At 44.0% G+C, this 27,386-nt stretch overlaps 1 protein-coding gene across 1 annotated transcript in view; it reads left to right on the top strand.

The window, feature by feature from the left end:
* VPS53 (VPS53 subunit of GARP complex) overlaps window positions 1–27,386 on the top strand; it is a 123,964-nt gene that overhangs the window by 71,087 nt on the left and 25,491 nt on the right. Inside the window, exons 13-17 of the mRNA XM_032616739.1 lie at window positions 1,671–1,765; window positions 11,345–11,587; window positions 14,512–14,659; window positions 18,014–18,096; window positions 19,067–19,145. Of these exons, the coding sequence (XP_032472630.1) occupies window positions 1,671–1,765; window positions 11,345–11,587; window positions 14,512–14,659; window positions 18,014–18,096; window positions 19,067–19,145 (648 nt within the window). The remainder of the gene's footprint in view (window positions 1–1,670; window positions 1,766–11,344; window positions 11,588–14,511; window positions 14,660–18,013; window positions 18,097–19,066; window positions 19,146–27,386) is intronic.

Below are 27,386 nucleotides of genomic sequence, written 5' to 3'. Positions count from 1 at the left end.
CATCATGCTACATCATGGATCCCTCATTTTAAACTAATGGAAATGTGGAAAAACTCCTAAGGCATCTGTGAAATGAAGTGGGACTTTGAATCCAGTCAGTTTAAACTCAATGAACCCGAACTTGAGAGCCTCTTACAGTCTCAGCCTAAGGCCTGACTTTGGCAGTGGCTTCTGGATGATAAAATAGCCCAGACTGTAGTTATTCTTAGGAAGGACCAGAGTTTCTTCAAATCCTGCAAAAAAAAATTAAAGACATGGAACTCTTAGACGGTGAAAAGGGAAGAGAGTTAAACATGAAATTAAATGGGATATATCTACAGTTGACATTTAATTTTTGGTGATCATTACCAGTTTTTACAGATGCTTTTAGCCATTACAACGTTTTATTTGTTTTCAGTTACTAGAAGAAGGTAATCATTTCTGTCTGTCATTAGTGGGCTTAGCTTTTCCTCTTTTTATTAAAAGATACGAGCCATTCAATTCAACAGGTGTGCTGTGCGTGCCGATTTATATCCAGATTGTACTCTTGTATCAAGCCCAGCAAAGGCTCAAGGACCTCTGTCTATTTTCAGATACCAACAGACAGAAATAGATAGAATTGGATTTTTTTTTAGGAACAGAAAGAAATATGTAGGAAGATCCTTGTTTATTTTTTAGATGTTTTGAAAGGGAATTTAAGTAGCAAATAATAGTTTTTAAATGCTTGCCTGCCCGGATGACCTTTTTATCAGTGGTTTCCCAGTTTCAGTTGGGGACCAGTACTGATTCAGGTTTTAGCTGGTGCAAGGCAAAAAATAAAGACAAAACAGCCAGCCTGTGTGTCTATCTCTTTGTCTTTCTATCTGGTATAAGGTCACCAACTAACTGTCTTTTCTTGGGAAGAGCGGCCTTTATGCGACTATTTTCTCTTATAAAATGTTTGGGTATAAAAGTTCTTTTAGGAACTTGTGGTTAGAGTAGAAAGTAACGAAATAAAAAGTTAGCAACCCTGTGTTGACCCCCTACTTTTCTTTTTTTCTTATATTTGTTGGTGAAATTCAACAGTCTTAGGAAGCACCGCAAGACAGCAATGATCTACTAGAAAGAGTCCTGGTTTAGGAGACAGGAAACTTCACCATGTGCCTTGAGGCAGGCTGCTAACACCCTCTGAGCCTCCCTTTCTTTAGGTGTAAAATAGTAGTAATAATTCCTATATTGAGGATTGTTTTGAGGAATAGATGAGATATTTCGTACCAAAGTGCTTGGCTCATAATAACAAGCAGTAAATGGAGGCCTTTACAACTGGATGGTGTGAAAGCACTTTATATGTTCCAGAGCACGGCACAGCTCTGCGGTGCTGTTATTAGCTAGAATTTACATTTTGAAAACATCAGTCAGATGATGAAGAGCTTCCAAATTGAAAACGCATGTGTTATCAAAGTAGCAATAAATCTTTCACCGCACAGAGCACGTAAATGATGCCAACAAAGCTGGCTTATTGTTCACAAACTGGCATGACTCATAATACAGGACATAGTCTCAGTCTAGTTACGCTGAGTGCTTCTTATCTGTAAGTTGGGAGTGAACTTTGAAGGGATGTTTTCTTTGAAACTGCTTGAAAGTTTGCAAAGATGGCTCAAGTATAGGGTTTCTTTTTTCTTTTCTTCTTTTCTTTTTTTTTTCCTTTACAGCCAAAGAAGCCTAAAGCCCCAGACAATCCATTTCACGGCATTGTCTCCAAGTGTTTTGAGCCTCATCTCTACGTGTATATTGAGTCCCAGGACAAGTGAGTGATGAACATTTTGCTGCCTTCTGCATATCTCGCTCCTTGGGTCAGGGCTGGGGCCTCACAAGGGCACAGCTCCTTCTAGAGGTTGAAGGAGGGACTTGGGGCACCCGTTACCCTCCCTGGAAACCTGTTAAGGATGTTTTTCGGCCTTTTGAGTGTTATCATGTGTTGTGTCCATAAATCTCAGAAGCCTGAGTTTGACCCTAACAAGGTTCCAAACAGGTCCCAGCACCTACTTCCCAGGTGGGCGCTGAGCCCGTATCCTACTCTGTATGTCAGCCCGTGAGGCTTTACAATGTCAGGCGCTGGAAAGTGGAGAAAGAAAGCCTCATCTCTAATGTATATGTTTTCAAGTATAATTTGTTTTAACTTTTCACTGTGAAATCATTTAGACTTACCAAAAGGTTTTAAAAAGCTCTCATATACCCTTCGCCCAGAGAAATGTTAACAGTTTACATAACCGCAGTTATCCAAACAGGAAGGTACCCTTCTCCCACGAACGTCCTTTCTCTGGTCCAAGATTCAATCATGCATTTAGTTGTCAGGTCTCGTTAGGCTGCGTTGAGCTGGAATAATTCCTCAGTCTTTTCTTTGTCGTTCATGACCTTGACACTTTTAAAGAGTGTTTGACCAGCTATTTTGTCCAAAGCCCTCAGTTTCTGTTCGTGATGTTTCCTCTTGATTAAATCAAGGTTATGCACTTTGGGCAAGAATACCACAGAGGTGACATTGTGTCCTTCTCAGAGCCCAGTGCGTGATGTCAGGAGGCATCTCACCTGGATTTGTCCTGTTATTGCTGAGGTTGACCTTGACCACTTGCTAAAGTGATGTCTGCCAGCTTTCTCCCTGTGAAGCCACTATTTTTTGCTCTGTAATTCATAAGTATCTTGGTGGGGGGGGATACTTGGGGACTATGTAAATATCCCATGTCTCATCATACTTTGCCCGCTCATTTTTCACATCCCTTGACGATTCCTGCCTGAAACAATGATTACTGTAGTGTTTGCCAAACGTTGATCGTCTGTTTCTGTCATTTCTTCTGTATTTACTCATTAGGGTTCTACTATAAGGAAGAGCTTCCTCTTCTCCCCAACTTGTTGATTTGTTTGTTTTTTCCTATTTGGGCTGATGTGTTATATTTTCTTTGATGAATTATCATCCATTTAACATATGTGCTTTTTACAGAGGGGCTCCAGAAAATGTTTACAAAGCAGCCCACTGCAGCCAGGTTCCCTCACAGCCAGAAGAGTATGGTCATGTTCCAGTATCCATTGTTCATGCAAAGGACAGAGATCCCTCTTCATCCCTGAATCTCTGTCCACAGCCAGAGCAACTGTGGAAGGCCCTTCCATGCCGGAAGGCACATTTTGGAAAGGCCCGGTTTCTGGAACAGGCCGAACTGACCAGAGACAGGCTGGTCCAGGCTCTGAGGAAAGGCCCGTAGCCTAATGAACACACGCTTGGGAGGACCAGACAGTGGGTCACACACACAGGGAGGACAGCAGCTGTGAGAAAGTTCTTGAGGGGAGTTCTCGGGGAAAGCATTTAGGTGCTGAAGTCCAGTCCTTTTTTTTTTTTTTTTTTTCCTAATGCTTCTTTCAGTTTAGCACATTCTTGCTTCCAAGTATGTTTCAAGGGTAAACCATCAGCTTAAGAGAACATTTCAAATGGCTATTTGTGTCTTAAATGGAACATTATTGTTATTCAACTATTTGATTTTATATCAATAGATTGCTTCTGTTCTTTTATTCCCTGATGACAAAATGCTTCATATGAAAACCCCAGAAAATTATCTTTGTAAAAGCGCGTCTACGTTAACGAAAACAACCTCCTCACCACCCCCCACCTCACACAGAAGAAGTTGCCTTGACATTTTTTGCCTTGTAAAGGCCCGGTTTTCCTCCTGCTCTCTGTCTATTGGGCTTGTGTCTGCAGGCGTGCAGAAGGGCGGTAGTTACTATTGCCGTTTAGTCCTTTGAAAACACCCTCTCTTCTGCATTCACAAAGTTTTCTCTCAGGATATTAATAAGACACCCTTACGGGGCCGGAAAAGGAGCAGCTCTTTGCCTGTTAGATGAACAGGTCTTGGAGCAGCCCACCCGTATGACTATTTTGGGACAAAGCCCTCTCTTCTCTTATCAATCCAAATTCTTATTTTTTAAAAGGCTTAAAAGCTATTGGGTCCAGGGTTTAAAGTGCACATCTGAGATAACCATGTACTTTCTCAAAACTTATCTGGTCCAAAGAGTCAGTTTCCTGAATTATCTGGTGTAATTCTGGGATCTACTCTTTTCGCATGGCCTTGATTCGTATAAAGCACACTCATTGTTCGTGAGACTTTGGGCAAAGAGCCAGCCCTCCCTTCCTTAGGGACTCTCCATTTCTGTATGAAAAATGCAGTGCTGGCCCCTCATCCTGCCGTCTGGCCTCGCTGGGATGTTTCCACAGCACTAGTGCAGTAGCGGAAGCTTCTCGTAGGAGAACTGCGTAGGCTGTGCTGTTGTCGCTCCAGAATAAACAGCAAAAGCTTGAAGTAGAAAATAGAGTTCAAGAAATCCATTTCCTCGTCTGTTAAAGGAGAGCATCAGACAAAATAATGCCTAAAGCAGCAGGTTATTAACCTCTTTTGAGTCATAGATCCCTCTGAGAACCCGATGAAAACCACAGGTCCTCTTGCCAAAAAAACATCCACATAAACCCACACGCTATTTTGAGCACAATTTCAAGGGGTTCTACGAAGCTCGTCCTCCCTTAAGTCAGAGAATCCTAAGACTGGGGAAGGAGCTCAGGTCGGGACTGATTTGGGACAAATTACTCCTCTTGTTGTAGTTCTGACTCAAAAATCTGCAAGGGAGGAAAATCTGAGACCATTCACAAGTTCCCCGATGACTGAGACCCAACCCAGGGTAGTGGAAAGAGCATAGGCCTGGGTGCCAGACAGACCTGGACTTGAGTCCGCGCTCTGCACTCACCAGCCTGGGGCCTTGAGCATGGCCCTAACCTCTCCGAGTTTATTTTGTGCTCTCTACGGTCAAGTGAATAATGCCCCCCTCACAGGATTAGTGGTGAGGAATAAATGACATGACACGTTGTCACTCGGCACAAGTAAACAGCACTCGGGAACTGTGCCTGCCCTGCCCTTCCGGTCATCTTGTTCTGGACTGTCAGGTGGTTGGGTGGCTTGCTTCGTGCCGCCAGCTCTCTGTGGGCTTGGCATGGGGTCCACTCTTCCGTCTCCCCAGCCTCCCACCTGCCCAGGGAGAGTCCTGGCAGCACCTGCCCCAGCCCAAAGCCCAGCCTTGGTAGGAGGACTGCGGCGCCAGTGCCCAGGGAGGAGGAGTGGGGATGTCCCTCGGCCACCTCTTAGCTGGCTGGGCTGAGCTGTCCTCCTGCGCTTTGAGCCGTTTTCTCGGTTTTTGTCTATGTCCAAGGAGGAAGTTAGTAGTGTCTCTTCTACTCTTGGGGATGTAGGCGTTTTCTTTGGCTGACTTGCAGGAGAGATTTCTCTCCATAGGCACTTTCTTCACTCCATTCAGTGACATTCTCAGTCCAAGAAATTATTAGGGACTCCATTTCTGCCCATTCTCCTGAGTTCCCTGTCATAGCTTTCGTTGAAATAGAACCCGCCACCTCTTCTAGCTGGGTGAAGCCTAGAGTCTCTCTATAAACTAATGTTGCTTGTTGTTTGTTTTGAATTAATTTCAAACTTTCAGAAGAGTTCCAAGAATCGTACATAGAGCTCCTGTGTATCCTTCACCCAGGTTCCTCAGTTAACAGCTGTCTCTCCCGCCTCTGACACACACACTGACAGACACACACATTCTCACGGATATATGCACATACATGTTGTTTTTCCTGAGAGATTCAAATTCTCAAATTGCAGGCAAGATGCCCCATTACTCCTTAATATTTCAGTGTGTGTTTCCTGTAAATAAGGACACAGTCTATGTAACCATAGTACAAACCATCAAAATCAGGAAGGTAACATTGATGCAGCACTCCCATTAAATCCATAGACCCCATTCCCTTTCCCCATTTGCCCCAATCCTGTTTTTTATAGATCTCAGATCCATTCCGGGATCACAGATTACATTTATTTGTCATGTCTCTTTGGTTCAATCCAGAAGAATAATCTATTCTTTCTTTATCTTTCATGACTTGGAAATTTTTTTAAATTAATTAATTATTTTATTTTATTTTTGGCTGCGTTGGGTCTTCGTTGCTGTGCGCAGGCTTTCTCTAGTTGCAGCGAGCGGGGGCTACTCTTCATTGCCCCGCGCGGGCTTCTCCTTGGCGGAGCACGGGCTCTAGGCACGCAGGCTCAGTAGTTGTGGCGCACAGGCTTAGTTGCTCCACAGCATGTGGGATCTTCCCGGACCAGGGCTCGAACCCATGTGCCCTGCACTGGGAGGTGGACTCTTAACCACTGCGCCACCCGGGAAGTCCCACGACTTGGAAATTTTTGACACGTGTAGGCCAGTTACTTTGTGGAATGTTCCTCAGTCTGGTTCTGACTGATGCTGGCTCATGATTTATGATTCATACAGAAGTGGTGCCATGTTCTTCTCAGTAACTCTTGTCAGGAGACACACGGTATCAATGTGTCCCACAACTTGTGCTGGTCAATTTTACTACTTGGTTTAGATGGTATTGGCCAGGTTTCTCTATTAATTAATAAGTAATTAATAAGTGTTGATTAACCTTGAAACCATGTAAATAGCCTTTTTCTCATCTTTCACTTACTTATTTTACCATCTGTTAATGACACTTGCCTGAATCACTTATTACTAAGATAGTTGCCAAATAATTATTTTTCTAATTCCATCATTTCTTCTGTTTTAAGAAACAGCCTTCTCTTTTCCCCATTTATTTGTATCAGCATGGACAGATTCCTATTTGTGGATATAGGAATTTGGATTCCTATTTTATTCAATGGGTTATAGCCATTACTATCTTTTTTTTTTAACTTTATGCTCGAATAAATTTAGACCTACAGAAAAACTTCAAAAATAGTGCAGATTTCCCATATTCCCTCTCTCAAGCTCCCTTAGTGTTCACATCTTACATAACTGTAGTACGGTTATTATCAAAATCAGCTAGCAACCACTGGTACAGTACTATTCACTGAACTCCAGGTCTATTTGGATGTTACCAGTTTTTCCACTAATGTCCTTTTTCTCTTCCAGGATCCATCATTTTTTGTTTTAATGCCCAAATTGTCCTGGTTTCGGCCCCTCCCAGCTAGTTTTCCATTCTTTTGCATGCCCCTAGCATGTTTTGAGTACTTTCTTTCTGGGCCAACAAAATATACCAGGCTTGTCTTGTACTTTCCTAACCCAGCCCTGGAGTCATCCATTTTTCCAGGATCCCTTGTTCCTTTGGTGGGAAATGATATTTAGAAACTAAGTCTGCGCATTATATGTGTTCATTGCTGCTGGGGTGTCATGCTTCTGGGTCCTCTGAGCTGAGAGACCCAAGAAATGTTATGTATGTGTATATCTACATATCTATCTACTTTTATACCTATTTATATATTAAAACCTGTGAGTCTATGCCAGTAACTCCAGTTCTAACCTAACCTCAGGGTTTACTGGAGTGGCCCCTGTCCCATGTCTGTAACTACCTTCTGCGGCAGTGAGAAGCTTGCTTCCTAGGATCCTCCGTGTATTTACCTGCTCTGTTTACCTGTGTGGAACCCATCTCCCAGCTGTGCTCAAGCCAGAGCTTGGCTCCCTGCTGGCCACACCAGAGCCAATTCCTCTGCCCCAACCGCAGGGAAGGGGTAGGGGTGCATATTAGTCGGCGCATCCTTGGATGAACAAGTTCTCTAACTTTCTCTAACTTCTTAAGCCGCTTTGCCCGTACTCACCTCCTTGCCCACTTTTTCTGACTACCATCTTCCTCCCCCAGAGCCATCACTCCTGTACTTTCCAGTTAGAATACTGTTGCTGTGAATGTCAGCTGCAGACCCACCAGAAGTAATTGCCTTGGTCATCCATACCTAAGCTTGGTGTGCAGTGTGGTTTTCCTTCTCGCCGTGTTTTAATCTTCCCCTCTGCTGCCACCGCTCTGCAGTAGTCTTTATTCCTAGGTCGTTTTACCTATCAGTGGAACTCCCAGCAGTATTTCACATGGCGCTCCCAGAATGCTTATACAGTTCTTGGGTTAAAAGCTCAGGCTACAGGGAAGAGGATAAGAGACACCATCTGCATCCATGACGTGTTTCCTTAAGCTGCAGAGGAAGTGAATCACACCAGTAATCGTAATACCATGTATCTGTAGAGCGCTTTAGAGTTTTGAAGTCAAAGCATCGGGTAGTGGTTAGAGCTTGGCTTTGGAGTCAGACAGGCCCCAGTTCGAATTCCAGCTCTGATAAATTCTGTGGCCTAGGGCAAATTATCTTATTTTTCTCAGCCTCAGTTTCTTCATTTATAAAACAGGGATACTAATGCCTTCCGCTCAGGGCTGTTGTGAGGATTAAGTGAGATTGTATTTATAATGTAGCCAGTGCAGTGCCTAGTTTATAGGCATATAGCCTAGCGTGAGAGAGAGACCAAAAAAAGTGTTTGGAACGTAGCATGGAGGGGTAAAGGTATGAACAGGTTGCTGTGGGAATTCAGAGGTGTGTATGAACCTAACTGCAGGTCAGACTTTTCTCAGTCTGTGTCTTCTGCCTCAGCCAACTCCTCTCCTTCTTCCCATCCTCTCCCCCCACACCGTATTCTGTACTTACTTCTGACTCCAGGCCTTTATTCTCTTGCCTGAATCTGCTGTGGAATTTTCTCTCCAGTTTCCTCTGTTATTTCCTTTGTCTAAAACAAATTGGTCATATTGTCCGTACTGCAAAACTAGCATTTTGTTGCCATCTTGAGATCTAAAGATCATAATCATGAAGGTCCTATCTCCCCCAATAGGTCACAGACTCTAATGGACAGATGCTGTGTCTTTACCCCCCGCAGCACTGTGATCAAGACTTGACCCTTTTTAATCTTTTACTTGATTGTAATTGCTTTAGGGTATAAAAGGCGCATCCCTGTGATTCCATTCAACAGGTCAGCATGCCCCGTGTTCCTTTCTCCAGTAGTCCTTCCTATAAGATCCTGCCGAAACTCAGGGTAGTGTTTGGTGCCTGGAAGAAATGGTAACCTTTGCTTTTTGTGTTGTTGGTCTCATTTAAATCTTATACTTGCGGCCTCGGGGGAGCAGAAGTAGCATAGACATTATCCCTGCTCTCAAGAATCTCACGATAACATACGTGACACAGAGAAGAGGATTCTACCACTATAAAGCAAACAGCTTTCACCTTCTCTGCCAACTTCAGCTCATAAGAAGTGACTGGCTACAGTGCTGTCTCAGGAAGGCTTCTGAAATTACCCTGGAGATCAGTGAGAAAGACATAGCCATTCCTGATGAGCATGGCCTACCACGGGCCCAGGATGGGAGAAGGTCAGCATGTTTCCTGAATAGCTGACACCCTCACACTGTATAATGAAGTGTTAAAAAAAAAAATAGTCGTCAGTGTGTTACAGATGACAGAAGTTGCAATTGAGATAGAGGACGGGTGTGAGTAGGAGTTACCTAGGTGCCTCCTGAGCTGAGCTGGGAGGGTGAGTGGACAGGTGGCGACGGGAGAGTCACCAGGGGACGCATCCGGGCAGAGGCACAGAGTCAGGGATAGAGATGGAGCAGAGCGGCAGCTGAGGGGAGCCTGGCTGGAGCATGGGGTCGCTGTGGAGGAGACGTGGGAAATTAAATGGAAAGGTGAGACAAGAGGAGGGTGTGAGGAAGGAGGGTGGACACGCTGGAGCTTTCCAAGGTCAACTAACTCGCTCCTTCTCTGCTTGCTAACCGTCACCGCCATCACAGTGGACTGTCCTAGGCCTTAAGTTCTTTGAGGGCACAGTGGCTATATCTGGATGTAATAAACTTTCAATAAGAAAAGCTCTTGAGTAAAATGTCAATTTTCTCCTGTTCCTACTCATTAATACTGCATGTGGTTCTTGTCTTTTTCTTCTTGACTGTTATATAAATACAAAAAAACAAAACAAAAAACACAGCTGGATTCCTGTAGCCTTAGACAGCAACTAAATAGATGCAAAACGTTAAGAGGGGTGGGAACACCCTCCTCTCCCCCATTTTTCATAGAGCACAACTGTGCAGGGACCAATTAATATAGCCCTGCTGGATGTGAACAGTGATGACTCAGTGTGACTGAGGCAAATTCAGTGACGTTTGAATGGGAAATGGGAGAAAGTTGCAACCATCATCACCACCGTGACCTGGGGCAAGCCTGGAGCGGCTCAGTATTTTCTCTCCTCCCAAGATTTCTTACACCTTTGATTTTGGAAGTTGTTCAGAAGAAACTGCATTAAAGGAGAAAGAAAGCATTAGACTGTTCCTTTACAGTTTCTCTTTGTTTAGTTGTCTGTCTGCTGCGTACCTTTAGGTTAATGATATCTAAATATTTGCTGACATCATAACCTTTTTGTGTTTGAGGAGGTAGTAGGGTAGAGTGGGTAAAAGCATGAGGTTTAGAGCCAGGCTGCTTGGGTTTTAATCCTGGCTCCTCCACTGTCTGGCCGTATGACTTTGGACAAGGTCCTTTAATTTTCTGCACCTCGCTTTTAGAAAAGGAGGATAGTTTTAGTCCCTACGTCATAAGGTTATTGTGAAGATTAAGTGAAGTTCACGTATAAAGACTCTTACAAAGAGCTGACCTGGTGCCTGGTACACCATAAGTGTTCAGGAAATGAACACTGTCATTATTTAGGGTTTTCATTTGTGGAAAGGGGAGCTGGTACTGATAAGGTAGTAGGACCAGTACACACACTTAAGCGGTAGATTCTAGGCTCAGCTCTGCCACTAAATCGTGTGACAAACTTTCTGGGCCTTATTTTTTTCATCTCTTAGAGGGTCCAGTAACACCTTATCTTTCTCCCAGGGGTTTGGGGTCAAATGTGATCATGAAGTGCCTTGAAAAGTATAAAACAGCACACAAATGCCAAAGTTTATCACTGCTGTTGTTGTAGGAGTGGTGGTGGTAGTTAATGATGATATTGATAAAAATGGATCCAGGTTCTAAAAATGTTTTAAGTTAATTACTTTTTATTGAGGTACAGTTGATTTACAGTCTTGTATTAGTTCCCGGTATATAGCAAAGCGATTCAGTTATTTTTTTCAGATTATTTTCCATTATAGGTTATTACAAGATAGTGAACATTGTTCCCCATGTTACACAGTAAATCCTTGTTGCTTATCTGTTTCATATATGGTAGTGTGTATCTGTTAATCCCATACTCCTAATTTATCCCGCCCCCCTTTTACCCCTTTGGTAACCATACATTTGTTTTCTATTTTTGCGAGTCTTTCTGTTTTGTAAATAGATTCATTTGTATTGTTTTCTAGATTCCACATATAAGTGATATCATCTAATATTTGTCTTTCTCTGTCCGACTTACTGAAACGGGTCCAATTTTAAATGTAAAAAGCATGAGGAGTGATCGCCTCGCGGCAGTCAAGCACGTTTGTTTTCTCTTTCTTGAAATAAAATAACGTTTCATGTTTTCTTCCTCCCAGAAACCTTGGGGAGCTGATAGATCGGTTTGTGGCCGATTTCAAAGCCCAGGGGCCACCTAAGCCCAACACGGACGAGGGGGGCGCCGTGCTCCCCAGCTGCGCCGACCTCTTTGTCTACTACAAGAAGTGCATGGTGCAGTGCTCGCAGCTCAGTACCGGGGAGCCGATGATCGCCCTGACCACTATTTTCCAGAAGTACCTCCGAGAGTACGCCTGGAAAATCCTCTCTGGCAACCTGCCCAAGTGAGTCCTGTTCTTCCTGGTCTGACCGGAGAAGTGAGACTCTGAATATACCTAAGTATGGAAATCTTTAAGGAAATCCACCCTGAAGCTGTTCGCTAAACTGCCAAGAGTATCAGGGGGGAAAACGCCCTTATGGAGTTCCCAAGGGTCTGAGACTGTTTCCTCTCAAATGGGATTCCACAGCTGATCAGGACCGCCAGAGGAAATCAGTACTGCCGCGCTGGCCACTAGCATAGGTCAGATCCTGCCACGGTGGACTCAGGGGAGTCAGTCCCATTATAGATGTGCTTCGTTTACATGGATTCAGTGATAGGTACTTGGCAAAAGAAGTGGGGTGGTGGTAGCAATGACTTTTGAACAGCAAGGGCAGTTTCATTCAGGCCAAAGTCTCTCTTATGGTGTGTGTATCTTGCTCTCCTGGGTTGAGTCTAATGTTTAAAGATGTGGTAGGATTTGGCGAAAGGTGGTTGCATAGCATAGCTCCTAATTATAGCGACTTCACTCTGTTATTCTGGGGCATTGAAATATTGTTATATAGCTTATTACTTGAAATAAATGGATTGTTTGACTAGAGTTTTAGAGATATTTTGGTTATATAGCAATTTCTATTGTAATAGAATATGATCTGAAGCAATGCTTCAGAATCCAGTAATTATAAATCACTCCCATAGCTAAATTCAACAGTTTGGAATTTAGTTTCTGTCACTGTCACTAAAATGTGTCATATATAGGAGTTTTACATAATTGGGAGGAAAGAAAAATAAAATCCCTTCGCTCTACAAGAGATTTGAAGTAACAGACATGTTTTACACATGAGAATTTCTTTGAATATGATAAACATTATTTTTAAATTTTCGATAACTTTTATCCTGATTTTCAAAATACTGCAAGTTTGTTATAGTTTGTAAAACACAGAAAAGCACAAAGATGAAGATAAAAATCACCACCCAGTGAAAACAGGTTTAACTTTTCAGTATACATTTTTCTGTTCTTTCTTTATATGTGTAATGTGTGTGACTGAATGCTTCTGTTTATTTGTTTAACAGGACTGGACTATAGTGCTTATAGTTTTATACCCTGCTTTGTCATGATGTGAGCATTTTGCCATGTGTATTAGTCAGTGTCACAGCAGGAAACAAATGGTACTCAGCTGGGATATTATTACTAAAGCCACTGTTCACAGAAATGGGGGCAGGTGAAAGGAACCAAGGGAGGATTCTGAAGCATCCAAACTCTAGGGGGTAATTGTTACTACTTTAAAACTCACGTGACAGCTAGGGCTGTGGATAAAGGGCTGCCTAACAGAAACTGTAGTCATAGGGGCCACGGTCACTGCCAGGACCACACTGAAGCAGAGGGAGCAGGAAGGCTAGTTGTTACTCCGACTTCTCTCTCCTCAACCTCTCTGACTTCCTACAGCCTCTGCTGATGGCTGAAACCAACAGGAGCCCGGGGGCTGGGGAGCCTGGGTGAAAAGTCTGCAGAGGTCAGTCTCCCAAGCGGTGAAAAGGGAAGAGAAGAGCAGAGAACAGTCAGCACAGTAAAAATATTCAAGACACTTTTTTTTTTCCAGATTTTTTCTTTTTATGTATGTATGGCTGCATTGGGTCTTTGTTGCTGTGTGCGGGCTTTTCTCTAGTTGCGGCAAGCGGGGGCTGCTCTTCATCGTGGTGCGTGGGCTTCTCATTGCGGTGGCTTCTCTTGTTGCGAAGCACGGGCTCTAGGTGCATGGGCTTCAGTAATTGTGGCTTACCGGCTCTAGAGCACAGGCTCAGTAGTTGTGGTGCACGGGCTTAGTTGCTCCGCGGCATGTGGGGTCTTCCCGGATCAGGGCTCGAACCTGTGTATCCTGCATTGGCAGGCGGGTTCTTAACCACTGTGCCACCAGGGAAGTCCCATCAAGACACTTTTAATGATGCTATGATGTTCCCACATACCGAAGGCCCTCAGCTAACTTCTGAGATTTCTTATTGATCATTCTCTTAATTGACCATTTATGTTGGGTTCAGTATTTTGGTATTTTAAATAACATTCAGAAGAGCATCCTTGAACAGAAGTAGAACTAGTGGGTCAAAGAGTCTGAACGTTTTTTTAAGCTCCTGAAAAATAACTCCCAAAAAGTTGTACAATTTAAAGCTCCTAACCCGTAGTGGAAGAGACAGCCAGTGTCCTCACACCCTTATAAGTACTAGAAATTAAGATGTTTTCAAATCTTTGATTACCTAAGACTGGGAAGTTTAGGGGTGTGTGTGTGTGTGTGTGTGTGTGTGTGTGTGTGTGTGTGTTAAAGGAAAAATTTCTCTTATTTTTAAGGTAAATATCATTGATTTCTGTCTTCTTAAAAAATAGACTCTCACAGTTGAAATTTTATTTATAACTGCAGGAAGTTATTTTAAAAACTGCTTTTTTATTTTTTGTGATCACATGATTAGATCAGTAGGAAGAGATGACGTGCTTTTTTGTTTCTTGAGGCAGTCAGGCCTTTGGCCGGGAACCATGTCTTAACATTCACTTCTGAACCCCTCCACAAGCACGAAGACAAGCTCCCATGCAGAATTTTCTTAACTGAGAGAAACAGTTGGGGAACCAGCTTTTGCACCACACGTGACTCTGAATGAGCTGTACAGATCAGGAAATGCCACGCTAAGCAGAGAGGCCGCTCAGCAGAGCAGAGTCATTGTAGTTAACATGACCGATGGCTGGCTCACTGTTGGGATCGTCTCTTCCTATTTCTGATGGTCAGAGAATTTAAACAAATGACAGTCAAGGTCAGGTCACTCGGAAAGGGCCTCATTGTGTGTGGATTTGTTTGGGCCACGTCCAGCCTCTCCTTCCCCTGTTTCTTTGTCTTACAACGTGCAGTTTCCGGGTCAGGAAGCAAACGAGGAGTCCTGACCTGACTGGTCCCTATGCCTTTTCCTCAGAACCACAAGCAGCGGCGGTGGGTTGACCATCAGCAGCCTCCTCAAGGAAAAGGAGGGCTCGGAAGTGGCCAAGTTCACCCTGGAGGAGCTCTGCCTCCTATGCAGCATCCTGAGCACTGCGGAGTACTGCTTGGCCACCACCCAGCAGGTGAGCCGCCCGGGCTGCCCTTGCGCCTCCTCCTCCTTTTCCTGAGCCGCCTGGGCCACTTAGCTCAGGGGGTAAGAGCATGGGCCCCAACGAGGCCACACACACCCTTGGGCAGAACAGCTGGTCTCCCACAGGGGAAAACTCGAGGTCCAGCCAGGGGACGGCCCAGGCAGCCCCCTTGCAGAAGGACCTTGTTAAAAGGAGACTGGGCAAGAAAGTATGACTGGTCTCCTCCCCAGAGCTGTGTAAGCTACTCAAAGAGCATGACGTGCCCTCTTGAGAATAGGTCAGTAGCCCTGTCTCCCACGTGCTAAAAGCAGTTACAGTCGTAGTGGTGGTAGGCCCCAGCCTTAGTGGTCACTAGTCACAACCAGTGATTCCATTCTCAGGAGTGTTACCAGGCTCATTGAAAATCCTTTGGGCTTTTATGTGTCTCCTGAAATGTATGGAGCATATTCTCAATCTGCAGAAACAAATAACCATTGTCTGGATGCTGACGTTCAGGAACTGGGAAGCAGGAAAGGGTAGTGTCTCTGCTGGAGCTCCCATTAGCAGAAGGAAGACCAGAAGAATTTTCCATTCAGCCTTAGATGTGGGATTAGAAGTTCCTTTCCACATTTCCACCCTGCCAACCCTTCCCTTTGGACTTCTGTGAGAGAATACATTTCCATTTTAAGCCACCAAGTTTGTAGTAATTTGCTATGGCAGCGTTAGGAAACTAATTATAGGAGTCAGCCTGAATGAACTCTACTGGTCAAAGATGAGACATACAAGTATCAGTGAGAATATTAGCTACAGTCGATTGTAAACATCAAATATGTTTAAATCCATTTGGTTATAATGATTTTTAAAATTCACTTATCACCTTGGAAGATACTAAGAAACCACTGGTATGAATTGAATACTGGTAAATAAAGGAAAAGTTCTTATCCTGCCTTTCCTATCTGACTTGTACCTCAGGATAACCAAATCACAGACAATGGGAAGTATATCTTTATAGCAGATTTTCAGTTCATAAATGAAGAAGCAAAGATATTGAATTCAAATATCATTCTTTTATACCTCTTAATGGAATAATGGATCTGGGCATTGACCATCAATGGCTGCTGACATTACAAAAAGAGAGACAACCAAACATCATGTTATCTCCTGATGGAAGTACACAGCACTATCATGAAGGAGTTTTCTTTTTTTTTTTACTCTCTTTCTTTCTTTTTCTTTTTCTTTTTTTTTTTGTTGGTGCTGTGTGACTTGTGGGATCTTCATTCCCCGACCATGGATTGAACCCCGGCCACGGCAGTGAAAGCACCGAGTCCTAACCACTGGACCGCCAGGGAATTCCCATGAAGGAGTTTCCTTTAAAAAAAGAAAAATCTGAATCTGATCAAGCTTTTACATCAAACTACAATTTACAGGAAATACAAGGGATAGAGGAGCATGCTAATTAGTACCTTTTGGATACAATCAATGAGATCAAACTTGAGAAAATCAACGGGGCAAACAACCCAGTTTCCTTAAGAAAAAATCACAGGGGTTTGGGGGGGATTGCAAAAAGAAATGGAGGGAGAAACCAAAGAGACTTGAGAATCCAAGCAATGAAGAATTGAAAAATAATACTTAGAAAACAATGCCAATAATGTGTCAATATCGGTTCATTAATTGTAACACTTTTACGCTTAACACCTGCATGGGGTGTGCCATTCTCTCCTTCAAGAGATCTTTATGAAGCACTGATTATGTACCAGGCATTGTATTTGGTATTAATTCACAGAGGTGAACAGAGTAGACTAATTTCTTACTGTCATGGGACTTAGAACTAATAAAGGAGCCAGATAATAAATAAGTAAGGCAAGATGTAACCTCAATTTTGTTCTAAGTGCTAGGAAGGAAACAGATGTTGCAGTGCTAGTTAGGGAGTTGCCTACTGAGGTAGAGTAGTCAAGGAGGGCCTCCTGGAGGAGGTGATATTGAAGCAGAGACCTGAGGAGTAGGAAGGAGACTGCCAAGTGAGGAGCTTGGAAGGGATGGGCAGTGGGGGGGAGGGGTGGCAAAGCAAAGGAGCTGGCTAGGACGGGGGAACATAGAGTGCTTCTGAGAGAGGAAGTAGGACGTGTGAAGGCCCTGAGGGGGAAAAGACCCGGTGTCTTCCGGAACCTTAAGAGGTCGGTATAACTGAAGCCAGGCGGACAAGGGGGAAAGCAAGATGCGGGCCCTGAAGCTAGACAGGACCCAAATCATAGTTAGAAGTTTGGATTTTATTTTCAGTGTTAACAAGGAAAGGCCGCTAGAGAGTTGAAGCCTTGAGAGCCTGCGCCATAATTTTTCTCCTCAATCCCTTAAAAACGTGTAGATTGTTTCCAGTTTTTCACTAATATAAACGACAGCAGAATGTGAGCTTTATGAGAAGAGGATCTTATCTGTTTTTTTCACCAGCTAACTCCCTTATGCTATTACAGAGCCTGGCACTCTATTTAGAATAGACTTTCAGTAAATATTGGTTTAGTTCATGAATGCTGCAAAGAACACGTGCGCATCTCCATACCTTGTTCTCATTACTCGTTGAAATATCTTTCTAGATGCGAAATCGCCGGCCGAAAGAGTGTGTATATTTAAATGTTTGCCTTTTAAATAAGTTGCCTTCCCAAAAGCTTACATTAATTTACCCATTCCTAGGAGTCACTTTTAAATCTAAGACAAAACATTCTTTATTCTTAGAGTTTCTGTAATAAATAGGTTTGGGGATGCTAGGTGAAGCAATTCCTGGGATGTTTTGAGGTATTTACAATTCCCGGTCAGTTGTATTTTTCTTGGAGGCTGCTGGAACGTGGCCAGCGTTTCTCCCCACTTGGCTGTAGGGTGAGGCAGGCAGAGACTGTTTCTTTTGTTTATTTTGGTATCCCTCAACACCTTAACGCGGTGGGTGGCCCAGCCCAGCGCTCAGGGAATACTTTACCTGATTTTATTGCGACCCACCACTGGAGGCTTCCAGTGTTGGTGGGTGAGCCAGCAGTTCACGAGGCAGGGAGTATCCTAAAAACGGGGATCTGTTTAAATTGTCAGTGTGTCATGAGAACCAAGTACAGTGCAGGGCCAGAGGGCACAGGCTCTGGAGGAAGTTTGATTCCCAGCCCTACCACTCACTGTCCTGGGTAGGGCATGCCTCCATCTTCTCATATATCAAAGGAGGATCATAATAGAATCTTCCTTACGGGGCAGTGAGAATTAAATGAGTGCATACACGAAAAGTGCCTGGAATTGTACCGGAATCCTCAGACTCAGTAAGTGTTAAGTATTGTTACGTTGCTCCTTCCGATACGCATTAAGTATGTCGTTCTCTCTGTTACTCTCTAACAGCTGGAAGAGAAACTCAAGGAGAAGGTCGACATAAGTCTGACTGAACGAATCAATCTGACTGGAGAAATGGACACATTCAGCACGTATGTACTCGCACGCCTGCTCGAGGCCCGCCTTTCCCCCTGCACGGAGCAGCGTGTCTCAGGCCGTCAGCGTAGGTTACTACAGAACCTGAGAAGTTTCCAGGGCCTTCTGTTGGATCAGGATTATTTTCTCCACCAGCCACCAAGGAGCCTTAGAAGTTGGTGCAGCTGCCCCCCATCCCGCCTCCTCAAATACAATCATTTTTAGCTTATGGGGGCTTTATTGTTGCACTATCTAGAATAACAAGAGAAAAGAAATCCCCCCTTGGCCATCCCTGCAGGAAGGTCAGGTCCAGGGCCTCCTATCTGACCCACTAAATCTACAGAGGGCCAGCCCCACCTCCAGTGTTTCAAGGGCATAAAGGGTGAGCAGCCTGATTTTAGCCACTGGGGGGCGGGGGAGGGCAAGTGTATTTGGGGTGGAAGAGTGTCTGTCCAAGGAGTTCAGCCTGTAAAGCCTTCTTGAAACAGTTATTGCCCTGGTGCTACCTGGCAGGATTTTGTCCTGGTCGTTAAATGAGATTTGGGAAAGGCAAGCTTCTGCTTTCACATCAGCCACTTACTGAGGAAAAGTCCAAATTCTCTTCTTAGGTCATTTTCTCTCAACTTCCCCCCCACCCCCACAAGATCTGATTTAAACATTTTGGGTAAACGGGTCCTTTTGGAGGAGGTAGCAAAGAGGAATTCTGGGTGTAGCAACTGGGGAGACGAGACATGGAATCCGGTGTCCTGACTGAGTAGGAGCACATCTGAGTGAGACCAGGACACACAGCAAAAAGGAGGGCGGAGCCAAAACACTCCTCCTTGTCATTCATTCCTTTCCGAAATGAAACTCAAGTTTTTCTGAGGAAATGGTGCATCTGAGTTTTACACAGGTGCCTAAAACATTTGGAAGGAGCTGTGTCGGTCAGTCATTCGTTCCCAGTTCACTTCTGTAAGCTGTGCCCACAGTCGTGTGTTTGATCTGCAGTGTCATCTCCAGCAGCATTCAGCTGTTGGTTCAGGATCTCGATGCTGCCTGTGACCCCGCCCTGACAGCCATGAGCAAGGTAAGCTTTTAGGAAGTGCTTCTTCCTGAACGTCCAAGAGTGAGCCCAGGTGGTTTCTCCCTGCCCTGCCTGTGGCTCCTGCAGGCTCTTCAGTGCTTAAAGCACCAGTTGGGAGGAGAACGGAGCCCTCCAGGAGTTTGCTAAAGCACTCAATTGATCTTGCACCTGAAGTCAATTGCCTGTCCTTTGAGAATGAGACGGGGAGCAGGTGTGTTTCCTAAGTTTGAGGGAGAGGTTGCTTTTTTTTTTTTTTCAAATCGTTTTTATTTATTTATTTATTTTTGGCTGCGTTGGGCCTTCGTTGCTGTGCGCGGGCTTTCTCTAGTTGCGGCGAACGGGGGCTACTCTTCGTTGCAGTGCACAGGCTTCTCATTGCAGTGGCTTCTCTTGTCGCGGAGCACGGGCTCTAGGCGCACGGGCTTCAGTAGTTGTGGCACGAGGGCTCAGTAGTTGTGGCTCAGGGGCTCAGTAGCTGTGGCTCACGGGCTCTAGATCACAGGCTCAGTAGTTGTAGCTCACAGGCTTAGTTGTTCCGCAGCATGTGGGATCTTCCTGGACCAAGGCTCGAACCTGTGTTCCCTGCATTGGCAGGCGGATTCTTAACCACTGCTCCACCAGGGAAGTCCGTGAGGTTGCCTTTGATCAGCATCTGACACGTGCCGAAAACCCTTCGTGTGGCGGCAGTCACTTCAGACTCATTTTCGTTCCTGCCCACTGACAAGTTTTTCCGACTCTCTCTGCGCTCTCGTGCAGGTGCAGGATCATTTGATCAGGTTGTGGACCCTGGTTTTCTAATATCGTGGTGGCCCATCAGTCAGCCCTCAGTCCGCAGGCCCCTCCTTTGGCGCTTATCACGTGCAGCTTCATGTTGCTCTTTGGCTTTTACGTGCCTGTGTCTTTTCTTCCTAAAAGAAAATCAATTCCTTAAGTTCATGGACCACATAGAATAGAGAAGACTCATACTTGTTGATTAATTAAGTTGCAAATAGGCAATTCTTCATTGATTCTAAACCAAATAACACGAAGCTGCCCACTCTTTGAACCTTCTAGAGCAGGGGTCTGCAGACTACAGCCAGTGAGCCAAATCTGGTCCGCTGCCAGATAAAGTTTTATTGGAACACAGCCACACTCATTCATTTATATATTATCTATGGCTGCTTTTGTGCTACAACGGCAGAATTAAGTAGGCTTTGCGAGTCATCTAGTCTCAGTTGCAACTAAGATATAAACAGTCTGGCCCTTTACAGAAAAAGTTTGCCAATGCCTATTCTAGAATCGTAGACTCTTGGAACATTCTTACAAATTCTAGAGAAAGAACTTCTCTGGGGCATACTGACCAGTAGCAGAGTAGAACACTGGCTTCGGAATCAGACAGACTTAACTCTCCTCATTTTTCCTTTGGGCGTGTTAAGCAAGTAACAACCTCTCTGGGCCCAAGTTACCTCATCAGGATGTGAACTGCCAGGATCTGCCTTCTGGGGAGAGTGACTGGTCTGGTGCCAATAAACGTTAGTCCTCTTTCCCTCTTGTCAGGAGTGGCCGTGTCACAAGGTTGTGTAAACACACATTTGCTGTGAATTTGGTTTTGCAGTAGATTGTAAATATTTAACAAAAATAGGGCTAAGACCAAAACTTAAGCTTTGGAGTTTTATGGCGCTCAGTGGGGAGTCCTGAGTAGCTGATGTCACAGAGTTTCCATTCAAAAGGCCCTTCCTTTCACCAATCAGATATGGATGTGTATTTCCGGCATCCAAGTGTTTACAAGCAGAATACTCCAAGCAGGCAAAGGGAGACTCACTCATTTTCTGAAAGGAACGTGACTCTGAAGATTGGTTTTGTAGGTTCTGATTATCCCCTCGCTGCTGGGGAACACTGCCTACATCCTGAACATGATCTGTTCCGGCTGCCATCTCTCCTGCACTGCCACACACTTTCAATTGGAATGCAGCTGGTGAAAGAATTTTTACATTTACCAAAGGAAGAGTGGATTTTTTTTTTTCAGTAAAATAACAGTTGTAGGGGGTTTAACACTCCAGGTGTTGCTTATATGAACTGTCAGTTCATTAGGTGGATTTCCCTCAAACTGCCCCCACCACCCATCTCTCCACCAGACCCACACCAGCAAACACTAACAGAGACCATACCTCCAGAATCTTTTGTTTACATCATAGGAAAACCACAGATGTGGGAAGGCAGCAGCTGGGAGGCCGTTACTCTTTGTCTGAGTCTTCCGGAGTTCTAGCAAAATGAAATCCATGTGATGAAAATGACCAGATATAAACAAGCCAAGTGGTCACAAACCGATTAGACAAATACCCTCTGTTACTGTGCCTGCCTTCTGTTCTGTGTAGTTTCTTCTAGGATTTTTTTAAACTTTTGTTTTGTGATAACGCTTATTCCTGTCTGTGATTCCATCGTTTTTGCTGCTAGTTGAACAGTTCATTTCAGACTCTACCCAGCACGGTGCTGGGAGTCCCAGGGCTGGGAAAGATGTCGACCTTATTCCAAGGTGCTTAGGTTCCAGAAAGTGTGGGGTAAGAGATGTGTGAGATGAGGGGGGTTAAGGTATGAGGAAATGAGTACCAGAAGTACAGAATACACCCTTCTCAAAGGAGGAGAGTTCAGGACTTCCCTGGCAGTCCGGTGGTTAGGACTCCGAGCTTCCACTGCAGGGTTCGATCCCTGGTTGGGCAACTAAGATCCCACATGTTGCGCTCGCACGCCCGTGCAGCGTGGCCGAAACAAAGCAAAACAAACAGACGAAAAAAGAGAGTTCACATCCAGGTGGGGAAGCAAAGAAAGCCTTCTTAAGGAAGTAGCATTTGAAACAGACCACCAAGGATGGCAAAGTTTTGAACAGATTTGTGATTAGGAGGGCATTCTGAGCTGAGTGACAACATGAACACAGGTTTATAAAGTTAGGAAAGCTCAGAACTTTGTCAGCATTGCCAGTCTCCTTACACATCTTTGGAATTCCACAGAGCACTCTTGTGTGCTTGTACCTACATAGTCAAGGCTGGAAACAGGGCTGCCCTTGAGGAGCTTATATTCTGGTGAGGCAAAAACTTAGAATAATTGATGCTGTAAATAACTGTATTTTATAAAGGGTGAGAAAATGAGCATTGGGCTCGCCAAAGTGGAGCGGTGTCGTCAGATGATTCTGAGTTGAGGGAAGGAGGCTTCTTTGGCAAGATGGATTGAGCCAAGAAACTGAGTTACGTCATCCTCCTGCGAGGAGACCTCCTTCTCATTGAAGGCACCCCATGATCTCCTTGGTTAGCATACTGGGCTTTTATGATTTGTCCCTTCACTACCTTGTTGGTTCTGCCACTCCTGTGTGTATAACTATACTCCAGCCTCCGAGCCACTTTTCTTTCTCTGAATGCATTACTTTTTTTGTGGCTTCCACACCTTTTCTCATTCTGTTCTTTCTGCCTAGAATTCTCTTTCCACCCTTGTCTGCCCAATTAGCTCACCCTTTAAAATCCAGTTCAAATGTCTGCCTACTTTTAGAAAATTGAGGTATAATTCACATACAATAAAATTCATCCTTTTAAAATGTATAATTCGGTGGAACCACTACCACCGTCTAATTCCAGCACATCTTCATCACACGAAAAAGAAACCCCATACTCATTAGCAGTCACTCCCCATTTCCCTGGCAGTCACTAATCTACTTTCTGTCTCTAGGGATTTGCCTATTATGGACATTTCACATAAATAGAATCAAACAGTATGTGGCCTTTTGTGACTGGATTTCTTCACTTAGCCTAATGTTTTCAATGTTCATCTATGGGGTAGCATGTATCAGTACTTCACTCCTTTCTATGGCTGAATAATACTCCCTTGTATATGGTTAAACCACGTTTGGTTTATTCACTGATCAGTCAGTGGACACTTTTTAACTCTTACAAGTAATGCTATGAATATTCATGTACGTGTTTCTGTGTGAATATGTTTTCAATTCTCTTGTATACATACCTAGGAGCAGAACTGCTGGGTCATCTGGTAGCTCTACGTGTAACGTTTGAGGAGCTGCCAAACTGTTTTCCACAGCAGCTGCGCCCTTTTACATTCCCACCAGCAATGAGTGAAGGTTCTCATTTTTCTATATCAACACTCATCAACACTTTAAAAAAAAATTATAGCCATTCTAGTGGGTGTGAAGTGGTATCTCATTGTGGTTTCAACTTGTATTTGCATTTCCCTGATGACTAACACGTTGAGCAGCTTCTCATGTGCTTATTGGACATCTGTATATCTTCTTTGAAAAGATGTCAGTTCAACTCCTCTGCCCATTTTAAAATTGGATTGTCTTTCTATTGTTGAGTTGTGGAAGTTCTTTTTATAGTCTGGATACTAGACTCCTTGTCAGGTACATGAGTTGCAGATATTTTCTCCTTTTCCACGTGTTGTCTTTTTACTTTCTTGGTCATGTGCATTGAAGCACTAAAGTTCTAAATTTTGATGAAGTCCAATTTTTGTATTTTTTCTTTTGGTGCTTGTGCTTTTGGTGTTACACCTACGATACCATTACCTAATCCAAAATTATGAAGATTTACACCTATATTTTCTTCTAAGTATTTTATAGTTTTAGCTCTTACATTTAGGCCTTCAATCCATTTTGAGTTAATTTTTGTATATGGTGTGAAGTAAGGATTCAGTTTCATTCCTTTGCGTGTAGATGTCCAACTGTCCCGGTACCCTTTGTTGAAAAGACTATTTATTCTTTACCCATTGGGTGGTCTTGAGACTCTTGTCAAAAATCAGTTGACCATAAGTACATGGGTTTATTTCTGGACTCTCAGTTCTATTCCATTGATCTATATGTCTTTCCTCATGCCAGTACCACACTGTTCTGATTATTATAGATTTGTAGTAAGCTTTAAAATCAGGAAGTATGCGTCTTCCAATTTTGTTCTTTTTCAAGATTGTTTTGGCTATTTTGAGTCTTTTCCAATGTCACCATTTTTTGTCTCATCCAGAGTGTTTTCCTCCCTCAAGACACCACGGCACCTATACTAACTCTCTACTTTGTTGTACAATTATTTTTATATCTGTGTCCCACCCCCGTTAAGCTTTGAACAATTCACGGGCTGTGTCTTACTGATTTTTTGATCTCCACAGCACAGCACAGTTCTTGTTTAACTGTAGTACTCCGTGAGTGGTTTTGAAAGTAAAAAAGACAGGAGGAACAAAAGTTTGTAGACACCCATTTGACCAAAGAATGGTGACAAAGTAAGACATAGGTAGTAACTCTCCTGCACAGATTTAGCTGGGTAGAGCTGGTAGACATAGGTTAGGAAACTTGGGCATCTTTATTGGAAACGGCAGGATTGTAGACTCCCGGAAGCCGCCAGGCGCATCCAGGTGCTGTTGAGGATGATGTGATGCTCCTGGATGGTACTTAATAGCAGGGCTTCTTTCTTCAACAAGTAGCATCCTGGAGCTGATTGAAGAAAAGTCAGAAATAGGAAATGCCCACATCTAGCTATTAGCTTCCCAGCTGTGGGCAAGAGCCCTGCTGCTGGAAGAGGAGAGGAGAACACAGAGGGGCAAAGTTTGGTAGAAAATCCACAGGAATGTCTTTAAACAGGCCAGGCCCACATGGAGGAAGTGAAATATGAGGAGAGTTTAGTGGTTTCTCTGAAACTGTAACCTAGAGATTACAGTAGTGTTGATGATAAGTTACGTCAAAATTACCTTTCAGACCACTTTCCCCTCCCATATTGCATTATTCTCTTAGATGAGCCCTGTGAGATGATAGTAAGTTGTTACCTACGGAGCACCCAAAGGCATTATCTCGTTTAATTCTGACAAATATGTAAGGTACCTGTGTTAGTTCCTTCTCTCTTTCACAGATAAGGGAACCGAAACTCAGAGAAGTTAGGTCGCTTGCCAGATCTCTTAGATAACGTGTGACAGAGCCAGGGCTCAGGTCTCCCCTCTGTGCAGGATTGTACCACACCGCACTTACAGAGTAAGAGTTAGTGTTTTTGGCACACGTGGAAACTGAGGCAAAAATGAGCTGAAGTAACTTGTCTAAAAGTGGAGAAATGATGACAGTGTGTGCCCGGTACTGCTGGGTTCACACGAGTGTGCATTCACGCTCACTTTGACTATGAGCTCTTCAAGCACTTACAAGCATCCTGTTAGATATTGGTCTTCAGCATTTCTCAATCTGACACTGACTTTCCTACAGGGGAGAAATCGGGTTGAGCAGCCAACCCAAGTAGTGCAGTCTGCTCTGCACGTTTCTCCCTAAAACTAATGAATTGTCATTCAGGGCTGTGTGTTGCTTGGTTTTCCTTTTCATAAAAAAAGCCATATAGGTTTATAACAGTGAAGCCAAAAATAAAACCAAGTCTCCTGGTTCTTGAAAAGGAAGTTGTTTGGAGTGCTTTGGTGGAAATGTGAAGAGTTTTGTCTTTTAAATGTAAATTCTGTGAATTCTTAGGAATTAGTATGTCTGCTTATGGCCTTATGTAGGATTTTTTTTTTTAACAAGTAGGATTTAAAAAAAAAAAACATCTGTGGCTTCCTTAAAAGGTCCTGTGGTCCTCTCCTCACTCTGTCCTTTTTCCTAGGGCTACTCACATCACTAGATTTAAAGAATCTAAGTCTCTGTCCAAAATCAAACAAACTTAGCTTTTTGCCCATTAATGGTAGTTTTAAGAAAAAAAAAAAAACCCAAATTAAATTTCCTTACAGTCTGGCATGTAATTTCTATTAGGTTTCAAGATCATGAACATGTACTAATTTAGGAGGCCGCCTTACTATCCCCCAAAGACATTTCAAAATAGCTAGAACAGTCCTCAAATCTGCTCTCATTTCCCTCTGTCATTAAAATGTAGATCTGTTTCAGGAGGCCCACAGAGCTCCATGGTTAAGAAGTCCTCAATTTCATGTACCACCTATAATCAAAGCACATCTTTCTTTCTTCGTAAAAGAGATTTGTTTTCATTATGACCAAAACAAATTACCTTCGTTACAGAAAATTACAGATTTTTAAAAAGAAGAAAATTTGGGCTTCCTTGGTGGCGCAGTGGTTGAGAGTCCGCCTGCCGATGCAGGGGACACGGGTTCGTGCCCCGGTCCGGGGAGATCCCACATGCCGCGGAGCGGCTGGGCCCGTGAGCCATGGCTGCTGAGCCTGCGCGTCCGGAGCCTGTGCTCCGCAATGGGAGAGGCCACAACAGTGAGAGGCCCGCGTACCGCAAAAAAAAAAAAAAAAAAAAAAAAAAAAAAAAAAAAAAAAAAAAAAAAAAAAAAAAAAAAAAAAAAAAAAGAAGAAAGAAAGAAAGGTTATACGGGGACTTGCGTGGTGGCGCAGCGGTTAAGAATCCGTCTTCCAATGCAGGGGACACGGGTTCGAGCCCTGGTCTGGGAAGATCCCACCTGCCGCGGAGCAGCTAAGCCTGTGCACCACAACTACTGTGCCTTACTGTGCCTGCGCTCTAGAGCCCGCGAGCCACAACTACTGAGCCCGCGTGCCACAACTGCTGAGCCCGTGTGCCACAACTACTGAAGCCCGTGTGCCTACAGCCTGTGCTCCGAAACAGAGAGAGGCCACCGCAATGAGAAGGCCGCGCACTGCAACGAAGAGTAGCCCCCCCTCGCCGCAACCAGAGAAAGCCCGCGTGCAGCAAGGAAGACCTAATGCAGCCAAAAATAAAATAAATTAAAATAAATAAATCTATTAAAAAAAAAGAAAGAAAAGTTATACAAATTCACCTTCCCATTGGCCCAGCAGTGAATGGGAAAAAAAAATCTACACCTATATCATCTTCTTTTAATACTTATTTATTTTGTTATTTTGGCTGCTCCGGGTCTTAGTTGTGGCACGTGGGATCTTTGTTGCGGCATGCGAACTCTTAGTTGCGGCATGCATGTGGGGTCTAGTTCCCCTATCAGGGATCAAACCCGGGCCCCCTGCATTGGGAGCATGCAGTCTTACCCACTGGACCACCAGGGAAGTCCCTATATATATATATCTTCTTAGAGCCTTTTTTGCTCCACTTTCTATCCTGGGTCTTCTTGGTTTTCCTCCTGGAGTTAAGGAACGTGTATCCCTGAGCAAAGAGGTGAGGAGAGTCATCCTTTCCTCCCCCTCTGCACCACCATCACCGCCACTACATCGTCTACTGTGGACAAGCTCATTCTGTACGTAGATTTTGCTTGCCCCCCAGATCCCTCAGCGAATTTGAAGTTCATTTCAGGTGGTAACACTTCTTTTGGAAA

Source organism: Phocoena sinus, chromosome 20, assembly GCF_008692025.1.
Source record: "Phocoena sinus isolate mPhoSin1 chromosome 20, mPhoSin1.pri, whole genome shotgun sequence".
Taxonomy (NCBI): domain Eukaryota; kingdom Metazoa; phylum Chordata; class Mammalia; order Artiodactyla; family Phocoenidae; genus Phocoena; species Phocoena sinus.
This window is presented reverse-complemented; position numbering and strand designations above follow the sequence as displayed.